Source organism: Calonectris borealis, chromosome 3 (genome assembly GCF_964195595.1).
Source record: "Calonectris borealis chromosome 3, bCalBor7.hap1.2, whole genome shotgun sequence".
Taxonomy (NCBI): Eukaryota; Metazoa; Chordata; class Aves; order Procellariiformes; family Procellariidae; genus Calonectris; species Calonectris borealis.
Window position 1 is genome coordinate 69,774,017 of NC_134314.1, and position 15,359 is coordinate 69,789,375.

The following is a 15,359-nucleotide window of genomic DNA, read 5'->3' on the forward strand; positions in this document are numbered from 1 at the left end:
TGAAAACACACAATAGTCTAGCTTTACTGCTTATGCAAGACACTTCAGGAATGAGCTTAATTTCAAGCTTTCCTGAAAAAGAACACTTTTGCTGGATTTTTGGTACAATATTACCAGCCTTAGAAGAGGTCAAAGGGAGTAAGTATCTATAGTACAGAGATACTAATATCATTCTTCCAGCTCCCACCAACGCTGAGGGAGGAGACAGACACGCAGTAGAACAGTCCCCATCCCTTTCCAGAATGAAATGGCAGTGTCTGTTCAAAAAATAGAAAATGCATTTTGTGCAATGCTAACTGTACCCAGACCTTCAGAAATGTGGGAGTATGTAAAATCAAACACACAAAAAAATCTTGATTAGGTGTGTTCTGACTGGAAATAGGAACATGCAAATGAAAAGCTCTGACAATTACCAGCCTGCTCTCAAGGTGAGAAGGAGGAAGGAGTTACCAGTCACCCAGCGTTCACAGTAACCAGTACATACAAGCATCAAGTACTCTATGAATACATGAAAGCATCGGTACTGGATATTAAGTAAGCCGATGGAACTTTAAAATGCTTAGGAATTAAAACATACAAGTTTTCAATGCAGATATTAAACCAGAACTAGCAAATTCCTCCATATCATTCTGCAATTTATATAGAAAGCCTCGCTCCTCTCCCTCCACCGTCTGTCTAAAATTTAAATAAAATACTCAAGAGCCCAGGACAGTCTACAGATGTTCCTAGGTTCCAATGAGGCAGGCTTAAGCAGTAAATGAAATCAAATTAAGGAAAAAACAAATATAAAAACCCAACAGCATTTTTTTTTTTTTAGAACAGTCATTTATTGGTTTGCCTTTTATACAAATAATTTCCTTTCCATGGATTTAGTCAGTAATATCTTTGAATGGTTGCAAGTGCAGTGCTATTTTGAAAGCAACCTGAAAAACTAGGTTAGCCTAGAAAGTGAGTTCCATCTGTCCTGGTTGTCATCAGTAAAAGATACCTATTCACTTCCTTTCAAGCATATAATCTAGTACTCAGTCTAAAATAGGATTTTAAAGACTTCTCTTATCAGCTTTTAGCCTTACTTCAGTAAGCAGAAAATACACTACTTGAAGATGGTACTATACTGAAATTAGAGAACTGAATATTTTTCTTCCACAAAAGAAGAACGGGTACAGATAATACAGGAGGTCAATGCAACAACAGATGTGGAGAGAATCTAAATACCTTGCATTCACAATAATATGTACCGCAAGCACTTGAAAGAACCTCACAACGTGCAACGTGGGGAGAGGAAAAAGGGTGCTGAATGATTATTACAGCCTCGGTTTGATACTTCAGTGGCTAGAAGATCCTGCTTATTAAAATAAACAACATTTCTCTGAATAGATTAATAATTTTGCATACGATGGCGTTATTTCAGAAATTTGCTTATTTCACTGGAAACATAGCATATGAAATCTGGGGAAAAGTTGCTACCTTCATGAGAAAGCTGGTCCAAATGCACAATATTTTTTCAATTAGATCCACTTCTTCAAAGTTTCCAGGATGGTTCAGTTATTTACTCAAGACTATGAAGACAACAATGGCTTAGCTTGCGCTGAAACCTGTGTTATTCCCTACAATACTTACAGATTTCTCGTTTCAGTATAAATCTTTAGAAATGGAAGTATGTTCAATCTCAGTTAATTCTGGGATTTGACAAGATCATACCACACAAGGAATGCAAAAAGTGTTTTTCTAGTTAAAAATCCCAGGCAATATGAATAGCATGTTATATACTGTCCTCCCTCAATAGGTGATGTAAATTCTTCAACATCTCAACACTACTCACACATCCAGACAAATTCTTAAAATCCTAAGAGTACAGAGAGTACTCTACTGTTTTTGCACTTTCCAAGATTTTGGGAGGAGTCAATATTGCTATACATGCAACTGAACCCAAGGGTTTCACTTGTCAGTATGCCTGGTTATAAAAAATAAAACTGGGTGAGCAGGAAATTAAAATGCAAGCAAGCAAAACAAAGCAGCGTATCAATTCTTCAATAAACTGCTCTTCAGAGCAAAGATCACTTGAAAGAGTTGGTCATGCCTGGGACAGAGGAAACATGGCACAATCCATCTCACGGCTTCGTGAGGGTTTACCGCAAGGATGAGGCACGGGTGCACCTCAGCAGGGCTGCTGGAGAGCCGGCGACTCTCAGACCCCAGCTCCGAGGAGCAGGCTTCCCACACCCTGGCCCACAGACGGCTGCAGAGGACCAGCCAGGGCGAGAAAAGCCACCAAGATTAGATGAAGAGAGCAAATCTCAGTGCCACTACTGAATCTCCCAAATTTCAGCAGCCCTCCTGGAAGAACTTCATTGCCTTCTTCACTCCCGAAGTCTCAGCCCTCTACCAAACATCCCAACTCCAGCCTCAGTCCTTCAGCGACCGCACCGACTCTGCCGCTCACTGAAGCATAATTTCCTTTCGACAACAACCAATAAGCACCCTTGTCAGCTCACCCAAATTATAATCGTACAGTAAGAAGTTGAACAGTTATTTAAAAAACCCAAACAGGTAGGACGAGCGAGTGTTTGAGCACTACAAGACTGCAGGGCAGCTACCACTAATGAACTTTAGCTAACAAATTTATGAAACAACATTACTGGTTTTACTCAACTTTCATGGTAATTACAGTATATGTTATAGAACTGTCAAATTAACAAAATGGCTGTTTTCTTCCTCAAACTGTTCTCCCTGTTACGGAACACCTCATTTAGTGCTTGATATTTACTTCTTGTTTCTTTCAAAGCAAATTCACTTTCCGCTATTCTACTCATTTAACGTGGACTGAAACCCAACAAGGATTCTTTACTGCTGTGGGTTCTTAAGAAAACCTCCAGTATGAGAAAATAAAGTCAAATTCCTAGCTATTATAAACTGACTTCTACTCATGTGAACTAAGCAACTACTGACATACAAGTTAATATGAGCATACCAAACTTTATTTAGGAAAGAGAAATGGGCTATTATAATTGTATTTGATTCCCATTCACTTATCAGACCCACTCTGGAAAATGAAATAAACCATGCCAAGAGACATTAATTCCCTTCAATGTATCAGAAGTATTTTACAGAAGCAGCGTAAAGAGAAATAGCTATTGTTCTTATTTTATTTCCAATCCCCTCATGCTCCTTACTGTTATGAGGATCAAATTCAAATACACCAAGCAGCTATTTTGAATGTTTGCAGCCCTAGTGAAACAGAATATGAGCACACTGCAGCTACATCCTAACTTGCCTGCCTGCCATCCACCCGTCATTTGGATGGGTAATTTCTCCCCTCGGGACCATATGCAGTGCTTAAAGCTGAGTCAGTTTGCCGTATGGCATTATTCTATAAAAGCAACACAGCTTTGCTGGAATCTGACCTAGGAGGGTAAAGGCTTCTACATACTTGTCCCAGTAGCTGCTAGATAAGTTAAAGAAACAAAAAAATTTCAAGTGTTAGTGTAATCCACTTGTTTTACATGGCATTTTTCCTATCAACAAGTATCAGCTTTACACCAATTAAGAAGCAGAGTTCTGAACAGTATTCTTGTTATTACCTACATCCCATTGCACAAAATAATTACATTGCACTGAGTTATAGATCTACAGCCAAATTATAAATCCACTGAATATTATATCTACTGAATTATACAGATATATTTTACACTTTTGTTTCATAATTTGCACTTTCCACCTCCATTCAACTGTGCTTCTTTTCTTTTCAAACATTTTATACGAATAATTTGGAGAACACTGGACAAAGGCTTCTAATAAATGGCTGGTGGATGCAGGACTAGCATATTAGAAATGTTTACTAATATTCTCCCCCCTTACTTTTGTTTTACTGCAGCTACCTATTTCAGCTTTTTACTGAGTAGTGGGAAAGTAATTATTTCAGAATGCTGTAGACAGAATCACTGTTTCTTTAACTGTGTCTTTCTTGAGTGCGATACAACAAAAGCAAGCCAAGAAAGGAAAAAAAACCCCACCACATAAGCAGGAGGGTTCCTTTTCATGCTTACTCTTGATTTGTTTTCTGTTGCAAATGCTGCTAACATTGTTCAAGATCAACAGAAACAAAAAAATATTAGGAACAATCCAAAAACCTTTACAGATGCTGGTAATTCTGCTGATGTGCATTTGCTGATCTGCATAAGAAATACAGTGTTAGTTTACAATCACGTTAGACATCACAGGCAACAGTGGCTTGCTAAGATGATTACGATAAGAGGCCATGTATCATTACCAAATTCTTTCTGGCCCGTTCTTTTACAAAAGTTTTACTACGTACATGAGAAAAGGAAGAGAGGAGCATTATAATGTACTTGTTAATGTAGACCTCTTGCTACGTTTCCACAATTCAGACAACTGGCACTCAGAAGGGGTCCAGCCAAAATGGAACATGTGCGTGTAGTACAACCCACTGGCCTTGACCGTGGGTATTAAAATATTCATATCTCCTTTCAATGTCACTTGCATACAAACAGCTTTTCGTCCTCCTTTGAAACATTAACCTCTGCTCTCCCAGGTGATACCAACTGGTCACAAAATTAGCACTGCCTTTCCATACAAAACCACCGCCAAGCTGAAAAGGGAAGCACCTGTCAGGCACTCGCTTCTGTCTTCTCCGAGCTCAAATATCTACTAATTACAGCCTACCCGCTCCACCAGGAGATAGGCCAAAACAGGGTGGGGGTGTAAGTGTAAAGGTCTGCTCAGAAACAAAAGGAGAGCTGCACTACACCCCCCCCAAAACTTCATCCCCAGGGTAGCCGCTCCCTCCCTCTCCCCGCTACTCTCCTGCCATGTGCGTTCACCATCAAGGATCTTTGCTAGAGAAACTTCATCCTTCGCACAGAACGTTTTATTTTAAAACGCAAGGCTCCATAATGCCTCCTTTGTGGCACCCTGAGGAATATGAATAATAAGCTGAGGATTCATATGGCTTTATTATTACAGGGCTTTATAAGATAAACACCCAGAAGAGTTGAAACAAAACAAGAAACCTCCTACTGTTGTCGATCTAAAGTATTTTGATTAGGAAGTTATCCAGATGAGGTATTTATCTTTTTAACACAGAACAGACAGGACTGTATTCATACAGGAGTTTAAAGCCCAGAATGATGCTTACTCATTAACCCGGGGGGGGGGGGGGGGCGGTGACGACACACACTAAACCAAACCAACCAACACTCCCTCACCGCACAAATAACCAACAAATAACCAAACCCACTCCTAAAACCCACCCCCCAGCCAGGCACCATCAGCCTCTAAATTAACAGTAACATTTTGGAAGATGGGTGTCCACTGGGACATCACATCTGTATTAGCCCAGAAAAATACGGCTGGAAAATGTTTACTAGGAAAATTCTGTCCAAAATCCAACTGAAGCTTAACTGGCTACGACACAGCTACCCTGTGGAGGCAAACAGTGGAAGGAAATGTCCTCTTTAATGCTTTCACCATTGCTACCCATGGAAAGGGATACAAGGAGCATCACTTCTGCATTTTGCTTTTTCTCAAGCATAATTGTCACAGTGATGGATGCATCAGGAACATACATAAACCAATTTCACCATCGAGAGCGTAATGCTCTCCCAAAGCCGTGCAGCAGGCCAGTTGCTACGCTGGAAGCAGCACTTGGGTTGGTAGGACCATTAGACAGAGCTCTCTTACTATAAAAGCCTGCAAATAAACGTAGACTAAAATAAACAGCAAGTCAGATGTTTTATCTGGGGATGTTACCTCATTAAAGGCTATATATGCCAACTCCAATTCAATTTGAAGTAACCTTATGAGGGAAGACATCTCCCCCCCAACCAGAATTAGATCCACTTGATCATTTTAATTATACAGCATTGCTCTTTTCAAAAGAGTCCTGCGAGCCTTTATAGGCTGCTGTGCTCCCCTTTGAAATTAACAAATTAGGCTTGGTAATTAGAGAGTCAAAATGGTGTGTTATATTGCTTGGGGGTGACAAGGGATTTAAGAGTGTTTCATTTTAAGCCGTTTTCAAGGTTTGAAGGTAAAATACTATCACTAATCATGTATGTTCCCATTTTCCACCTACGCTGATTAATATCTACACAGTGCACTGAGATAAATTTCTTTGCATCTTAATTAAGAACATTTCAAGGCAGATTCCTCAAAGTTCTGTTCATTTGAAATGACGCTGTAAATATCTTTTAAATGCTATTTATCACAAAAAAAAAAAAACAAAAAACAAAACCAACTTCTAGGGTATAACAGTAAGTACTAATTTATCCCAGAAATTATAAATTACTATTTTTTCGCCTTAATAGACCTGTCATCAAATCTTAGGATGTCACTGAAGCCTGATACATCAATTCAAGAATACGGCTGAGTCACCCTTCCTTCTGAGAACAGGCCTGTGTGTTTGCTTACTGTCAAACAGAAACTTTAATAATTTACATTTCAGTTTGCGTTGCTTAAGATTACTTAAGATTATGCTGCAAGCCTTACATTGATTATCATTATTAACCACGCTGCCTCCGCAGAAGGATTGCCGTGATGTATCACTTCAGGGACTGATGTCCAGTTTCACTGGACAACACCAACATCAGATCTGAGCAAAGCGTGCCAAAATTTGGGGAAGGTTAGCCTGAGAGGCCAGTAAGAGGACTTTTATAGCATTGATTCTTTCATCTCAGGCTCTCAAGCCTCTTTACATATACAACAACTCACAGGTAGTTAATTATACTTTTGTATGATATACAGGGATAAACATTTGGCAATCTTGTTCACTGATCAGGGCACAAAAAAAACAGAATTGAAGAAACTCTGATGCCTCCCACTGTTGTCCTCCCATAGCAAGTAAGGTACAATATGTTTTGATACTATGATATTTTTCACTTACAGCAAATCTAGAGCAAAAAAATATGATGCTGACGTTTTAATTCCACTTTTGAATATGTTTGTTTTTCAGCAAAGCCACTGATTTTCTGTGCTCAGAATAAACACGACATAGCAGTATTTCTCACAAAATTTACAAAACTTGAAGTGTAAGGTATTTTAACTCTATTCAAAGTTTTAAAGCACAGAGTACATAGACTTTGTTCCCCTGAAGTACTCTTCTAAGCTGGCATTGTATAACAGTAGGTGAAAATGTCAGAGAGGAGGAGGGAACTTCATTCCCATATATAGGATCAAAGAATATAAGACATAGGAGACAATAAAAAGAAAGCAAGCAAGAAAGAGAGGCATTAAAAGGGTATGATGAATGGCATATATATCCTTGTGATAATTCCTTTCCTGCTTTATTGCTTGGTAATGATCATACAATACTATACTTCATTGATCCCTGCTTGAAACCTAAGCTTCATTTCCTTCACATACATTAAACACCTTTGACTTGAATTCACTTCATGTAACTTTTCAGGACTTTCTTTTTAGTGTAAAGGGAACCCGAATATAAATACTGAAGGGGGGGGGGAAGGAAATCATTCGACATTATTGTTCTCTAACATCTATAGAGCTAGGAGATGTCTTTGAGGTTCAAACGTGTCTGTGGCAAAGCAGGGCACCACATCAAGGCACTCTATATATTAAGTGCGTGCCTTGGGCTAGTGATTGAAAACCCACTTTGACCACGAGCTGCAAAGACTGAATGCAGATTTCCCTGTAGCCAAACCATTCACTGTCTGGACAGGAAAGACGGAACCTGCTGTATGATCCTACAAGCAGTTAGACCCACAAGCAGCCAGTCCCGCCACTGCTCCGCATCCTCTTCTCTCACAGGGCTCACAGCGGGATGAAGTCCCCCACGAGCAGTCCACGTACCTGTGGCATGTACAAGGCGAGTGTGCGCACAGACATTTATTACAGGCTACTACCTAATGCTTTTTGACTACGTGCACATTTTCAGATGCCAAATGAACAAATAAGAATGCTGGCAGCTCCTTTTATACAGATAAGCTCCAGCTGGAAGGATATAATTTATGAGCAGTTCCTCACTGCATATACTTCCCTTTTAATCAACTGCTAATGGTCACTGCGGTGCTCCCCTTGGACAGCCCCATCTCCTGCTCGCTGTGGAGCACAATGACTCCAAACACACGAAGGCATATAATGAATCAACACACCACTAACAGCTAATATTCTTTTGACAGTTTAATCATTTATTGTGATGAATTCTCTCCCACAAAAACATTGGGGGAAAAAATATATTAATTAAAAAAAAAAAGTATTTTGCTTATATTGCATTTTTAGCATTCTGATTTACTCGATGAAACAAAGCGCAACTATCTATAATCTTAGAATTAATATATATGGAAGAACAGATGGCACTTAAACCTGAAGTCCCTAAAAATCCTTTTCACTAAGTTTCTATTCAGGACAAAAGGCACACTGGGTAAGGATTGCAAAAAGGCCAAATAAGGCTTTTAAGACTCCACATAAAGAAAATCTAGTTAAACAAACAAAAATCACAAATATTAAGGGGTTACGGTCCTGTGATTAAGGCATCTAACCGGGATGCAGAATATCTGGATGCAATTCCATCTCTGCCTCTCACTTCCTTCATGACCTTGGGCAAATCAATTAATCTTTCTGTGCCACAGATACTCAGCAGGGATAGTAGTAATACAACTTCCTACCTCCCAGGACTGTTGTGAGAAGAAATGTGCTCATGTTCGTGAGGTCAGCTCCCTCCCTCTTAGGTCATATAGATTAACTCTATTTTGTTTATAGCATCAGAGTACTAACAGCAGCAACCCAACACTACCTAATTCCTAACAGCAAGGCAACTAGTTCTGCAGATTGTTTTATACACTAAAGAACCTGAAATTCTGAAGAAACCTGAATTCTCCATGTGACAGCATACACTAATGGTGTATTATGGACTTGCAGCTTATGACCACCAACCACATAATAAGAAGTTGAAAGAGGCAGTAATTCCTAGGCCTTTATCACATATCTATGTGCTTGACTGGAAAAGTATTTGTGTTCAAGGCATCTGAGAGGTATCTGTATTTCACATTCAGAAACCGTTTAAGTGTATAGACAATCACAGACTTAAAAAATAACTGTAAAGTGAAAAAAAAACCCGAAGAACTAGAGGGCGTATCATACAGGAACAAAATTATAGATCACAAGTACATTAGGCATATAAAATATGCTAACAATATAAAATATTGTTTTTCCTACATGTATAGAAAGACAAGGGAAGTGGCTGTTACAAAGTATTCTGTAAATCAGAGAGAGAAAGAAAAAAATTTCTAAGCAGGCATATAATAACGAGGTTTAACAGTATGGACTTTATGCTGTTCAGAAAGTATCCAATCATTCCTGAGTTTCTATATTAACCATGAATTGAACAACAGAAAAAAAAGACTACTTTTTTAAATGGTCCCACAGTCAACTTGAACTACGTGAACAAAAGACAGAAGAAAGTGACTCGTGCTTAGGAACACTGAACAAGAGCAACTGTGTCATGAGGAGCTTATAGATCCTGTACTTGATTAAAAAAACACACAAACATGTACGCCATCCTGGCAAATATGGCATCGTTACATGTGAAAGGAAAAGAGGGCAAATGCAACAGATAACTCTCTGATATAACTACCATTAAACAGCCTGCCCAAGATTTGAAAGATTTGAGCATGCTTAAATTTTGAACATTACTGTCCAATACAGACCGGTACGTGGCTGGAAAAATCCCCTAAAATACTCCTTCTAGAAAGAGCATCAACTGTGTACAGCTTTTACATTCATACCACTGGTTCAGAATACATGGATGCAGGCACAATGCATCGCACTACTCTCAATTCCAGACTATCTTATGCCTTATATATGTGATTAAATGAGTTTTAGAGATTTATTATTTTTGTTTTGAAGAAAAAAGACAAATACTATATTCTGTAGGCTTCAAAGTGCACTATGAAATATATTGTAAAGTATGAGAACAAAATAACCAGGCAAGAAAAATAAGTAGTCTGTCTAGTCAAAACAACACTTGATATTTTTATAAATATTTCTTTTATTGCATACTTCAAAGAAAAATACATTTTAATTTTGAGCAGACTGGACAGGTGAGTACCAAAGGAATTCTTGAATAAAAGAACAGAAAAAGAATCGAGGGTGCCTTAAGGTCAGCTTTGCATTTCTCCTATTTTCAAGCCAGTTTGGCCCGTTAGTATAATTCAAAACCTCCAAGTTTGTTTAATTTTGATCCATCTGCCAAAGCACTCAAGAGATCCAGAAAGCAGTCATGAGCCAGCTTACCAGTGCTACAGAAACTCCCCTGATTCAGGGTCTGAAGGATATGTAAGGGGGCAATCGCACCACCTTGTTGCTATCCAAAATTTGCCCTAAGCCAGGGCAATTCTCAAATACCTATACAGATCACTACAGAGGTATATATGCAACTATACAGATCCCCCTTGCCCAACTCTTCTAGCAAAAAGAAGCTGTACTAAGGGGAATCAACCGCTTGGATTTTTATGGTAACTTTCATCACCGAGGAACAAAAAGTAGTAAGAGTATTATAGCACAGCTGTATCACTAAACAGGGTTTACTAATAGTGGCAGAGGTCTCCAACAGTTGTGTTTTCATTTTAAACTAAGTTTAAAATATTTTAAATCAGTCACGTAAGCTGCGCTTAGCATGAAATAAATTAGAATGTTTTAAGAGTTTGGGACTAATTTTACTAAAACTTCTGGGTTCTTCCTAGCTCTCAGCCACAAGATTAGCCACTTGTCAGGAAACATTCACAAATATTTTCTTGCCCATCCATGGCTGAAAACAAGAATAGGAGATGAGGGAAATAAAAGGAATTCAAAGCTGCTGAAAACTAATGTCTGCCACATGAGGCACAAAATAAGCATGCCGTTGTATATTTGATGAAAAAATAACTGTTATGAAATATTCATTTGAAAAGTGATTAAGCTTTGCAATTGAAAAGCTATCCCTTCACAACACGAAATAATCATGCAGCTTGGGAATGAACACATCCTGTGTCCTCTGGTGCTCATTATAATTTATGCAACATCTCTACCCCAATACTTTGGTTGCTTAGATATTTTCCTCTTTTTTTTTTTTAACTTTGAAATGAAAAGATCACTAGACTTGCTTCTTACAAGCATTCTTCAAACCCAGATTTACCATCCCCATACATTTCCAGGCACGGAACAATAACTCTTTCTCCAAATTACCTGCTGGGGAGAGTAGGAGGCTCTCCAGGCCCCAGCGCAGGGGCCCCCAGGACCCAGTGCAGAATCCCACCTCCCGCTCTGCAGCAGGAAGAAGGTTCTTTCTTCAAAGCTATTAACAAATTTACTCACCAGCACAACGTACGATGTCTCTCCTAAGGGTTAAAACAAATGACCTTTCATACAGAACAGGCAACCTATTCCCTAAACTATGAGCGATTAGTCCACCGAGCAAAAGAGATGTTTTACAATCGCATTTATTTTAACTAAATTTCTTCAGGGATATTTAACTTTACATATGAAAGCTATACTTTGTACATGGTATACATGCAGACACATTATTTATTTACAAATCCCAGGCACAGAAATCATGAGTTCGAAATTTTCCTTACAATGAATGTCATAATTAGCCCTTCTGTAGTCAAGGCACATACAGAGATCAGGGATTACTCATGAGAGGAAGGAATTAGCAGGATTTTAGGCTTCAATGGCCTGTACAGACTATTAGCTTGCGTTTGGCTATTAGGCGGGTAAGCAGAGTGGTCTCTAAAGCGTCAGCAACAGATAACAATAAATTCTCAAAATGAGACTTAACACCTGCTTTCCTAATCTTGAAGGGAAGGGGGGAAACAGCTGATTCAGCGGTGGCGCGGCACCCCTTCCAGTCGCACAGCTCCCGGCGTCAGGCCAGGAGCGCCCTGACAACTCCCAGCCAGGGAAGCCAGAGGTCCCGGGATGAGTGAATAAGCCACGCAGGCGAGACCATGGCAACGCCAGGCCCCGGCATCAAACAACGTCCTCCAGATCTGCACGACAGCATGCAGGCTCTGCGACTGCTTCCCGCCGATAGAGGAGTTTTTGAAAATGAAACAAAAGGATGGTACGCGGGGCTGGCTTATTCGAGGACTATCGGCCGGTCTCTGTCTATCCCTTCCAAAGTCTGGATTTCAGAGATGAGAGGAACACAGGGATTGCGAACAGTGATGGAGACAGAACCACAGGCGTCTCTTGTCCATGCATTTTATTTATTTATTTTGAATGCCACCAGTACCCTCCACCTTCTGATAACACAAACCACCTTCTGGCAACACTAGCCTGTGTTTTCCTTTTAACAAGCTAATTCATTGCTTCAAAGCAGATGGGAAAAATGAGAAGAGTCTAAAGAAGGTCTCTTTTTTCTTTTATTAAAGCTAATGCACTTGAAGATGAAGGACAGAACAATGCCTTTACCAAAAATACAGTGCGAGACCCTCAGGACCACTTTGTTCGGCTACAGCTGGTGCATCAATGCTAGAAAACCAAGGAATTTTGATTTTAACTTTTCTCCCCACTCTTTGCATTTCCAAGGCACACAGAAATAACCGCATTAAATACAGCTCCTAAGAACGGAAGTGCTGGCAGATAGGCAGCACAGGCCCAATCAGTGAAACGTCTCGACGCTTAGTACAACACTTCATTTTCACCTGGAGCAGTAGAGTATTTCAGCTGGAATAAAAAGCACCATCAAAAGCACGACTCTAATTCACCACTACTGCAATTTTGTATCGGCATAAGTTCAATGATTTCAAAGTAATTACATAGATGTAAAACAAGGATAACTGCGATAAATCAGTCCCAATGCAAATTCAGAGGAACTCTTCCATGCACATGTACAAATAAAAATATTAAGACAAACCATTACAGGAAGACACACACAATTACATATAATTGTAAATACACATTCTACTAGATCTCTGCGTCCAATGATGAAATGGAGCTACACTTTGTTCCGAGATTGTTTAAACATCATTATTATAGTATACACCTGTTTTGGAAAGAAAAAAAAGAAAAAAGAGTACAGATTTTTTCAATTTAGGGAAGATGAAGATTAAGTAAACAAAATAATACAGTAAATAAAGAAGCAGAAGTTCAACAGATCCAAGCTGTCCACATTTATTTGTTAAAGCAGTAAGTTGATTTCCTACCTCACATGAAAGGATTCGGAGGAAGCGGGAAAAGGAAAGCTTTTCTGGATACTGATCAAACAACACCTTATGCGATAAAAAGATGTAACTGCACACAAAAAAACAATTTAAGAAACTTCTTTGGAAAGGAAAGAAAACTTAGAAGGGAACATGTGAGATACAGGAAAATGGAAAGAATTGGTACTTCTGTTATTCAATTAGTAGGACAGTGAAATGCCTTCTATTCCATCCTCGCCTTTGAAAACAAACTTGAGATTTTTAATTAGCGCTGTTTTTAGATCTATGGCATAACTCATCTCAGAACAATATTAGTACGCACGAACATTAAGATGAGCTTTTCCTTTCTCTCTTCTGCCCTTTTACTTCGAAACTGTGAGCAAAGCGACTGTTGGTGAGGATGAGGGGCTTACTGCACAATTTTGAGAGGAGCAGACAGTTGCACTGATGCTGATCTCTCCACTGCTTGTCAGCGCAGTTCAATCCATGACCAAAACTCCCCTGCTAATTTCAATCTTGGACCTTACTTGAGCAACGAGTACTAATTTTCTGACTTTTTTTTTGACAGGGACAAAAGGATTCCAGGAGATAGCAAGAAGCTCACTTCCACTTGAGAACTGATCAGACTATTTGAACTTGGTTCTTTAGAAGGTAACATTTTCTCATTACAGAAAAGTCTCTGAATATCCCTTTTCAGATCACAACCAAATCATTAGGGCCTGCCACAAAGCCTATTAAAGTCAATGGAAGTCATTCAAAGACTTCAAAGGACTTTGGATCCAGACCTTATGTAAAACATCCAGATGTGGCCCAGCAGCATCTCGCATTGAAGGAGAAGGTTACGCCTGCCAGAGCCAGCGGTGCGGCTATGCAGAAGCCGACGCTGGCAGGAGAGCTTGATGCTGAGCACCCGACACCCATGCCGTACCCCTGTTGGACGGCTGTCCTTTGGGCTAGCTTGGGGACCCAGTACCCGGCCAGCAGCTGGAGTGCATTAGGCAGGCTCCTGGGGCACATTTTTCATTTTTGTTTCATCCGAAAGGAATCCAGCTTGCTCCGCGCCTGCTGGGTAATGTGAATCAAAGTATGGTAACGGGGCTCAACTGGGAGAGTCGCTTCAAAAGCCCGCTCCTGATATGCACTGAAGTGTTAATACAGTCCCAGCCCAGCATCAAACAGCTCCAGCAGCCACTGAAGGAACAAGGCCAAGTTTCTGTAAAGTAAGGTCCTAAGAGGAATCGAGTAGATTTCCAGAAAAACTGTGGACTTTGGGGGCCGCAGCATAGCAAGTGCCCTCGGGAAGAGCTCAGTTGATAAAGCCAGAGCTACAGCTCTTGTTCAGTGGTGATTGCTCAATACTCATATTCTGTACTCAGGATTGATCCTGAGCTTTCATATGTAATAAAGAAAACCTGGGAGTCCTACTGTCAAAAAAATTCTAAATCCAAGACTAAAGTTAAACAAGATTACTTTCTATGAGACGCCAAGTCCAACTTTCAGAAGTTTCCACAGTTTGGTAATTGACGATCAATGGCATCATTATGCTTTTTCAGGCTTGCACATAATTTTCTGATGGTTGATTAATAAATCATGGAAGTTCTCAGCACTTCCTATTTAACTTTGAGGTGTCTTAGTCAGAAATTCAAATTACCGTTCATTTCTAATACATTTAAAAAAAAAATGTAAAAAAAAGTTCAGAAAGAAAACAAACAAAATATTCCAGCACTGACTTCCCCCAAACTGGCTCCGAAACAGTTTTCCAAAAATTAGAATTTCAAAATTCCAGCTGAGTTCTTTTCAATGTGTCAACAGGCAATCACCTGAAAATCTCAACACACTTTATACAGACTTAATTTTAGATTGCACATGAGAGAATCTAAAAAGGTCTTCCCTGCTGTAAGGTATTATACATATTCCACCGATCAGCCCTTCCTCAAGATGACACCACATTTGGTAAAGTTTACTAAAAGGAAATTTGTGATGAACTAGAGTGTTTACTGACGTTCAACATTGGTTTAAGTCAATTAACCCTAGAGTAACTGTTAATTATTTTCATAAAATACAGTATTATGTTCTGTACTCTGAGCAATTGCATCCTAATTTGGGGATACAGCTCCTTTTCTGGTATAAAAGCAGATCTAACATAAAAAAGGACAAATGTTGTCTTTTCATTTGATAAGTGAATGAAATTAAAATACAATTTCA

General features: G+C 39.4%; 1 protein-coding gene across 24 annotated transcripts in view; it reads right to left on the minus strand.

Moving 5' to 3' along the window:
• Positions 1–15,359, minus strand: part of ARID1B (AT-rich interaction domain 1B) — a 336,572-nt gene that overhangs the window by 198,495 nt on the left and 122,718 nt on the right. Inside the window, exon 5 of one of the 24 annotated variants that reach the window (XM_075146092.1) lies at positions 6–12,997. The exons of the other annotated variants lie outside the window; for them this stretch is intronic. Coding sequence (XP_075002193.1) covers positions 12,950–12,997 — 48 coding nt within the window. The 3' untranslated portion in view covers positions 6–12,949. Of the gene's footprint in view, positions 1–5; positions 12,998–15,359 lie in introns of those variants that run through there. 24 annotated transcript variants of the gene reach the window in all.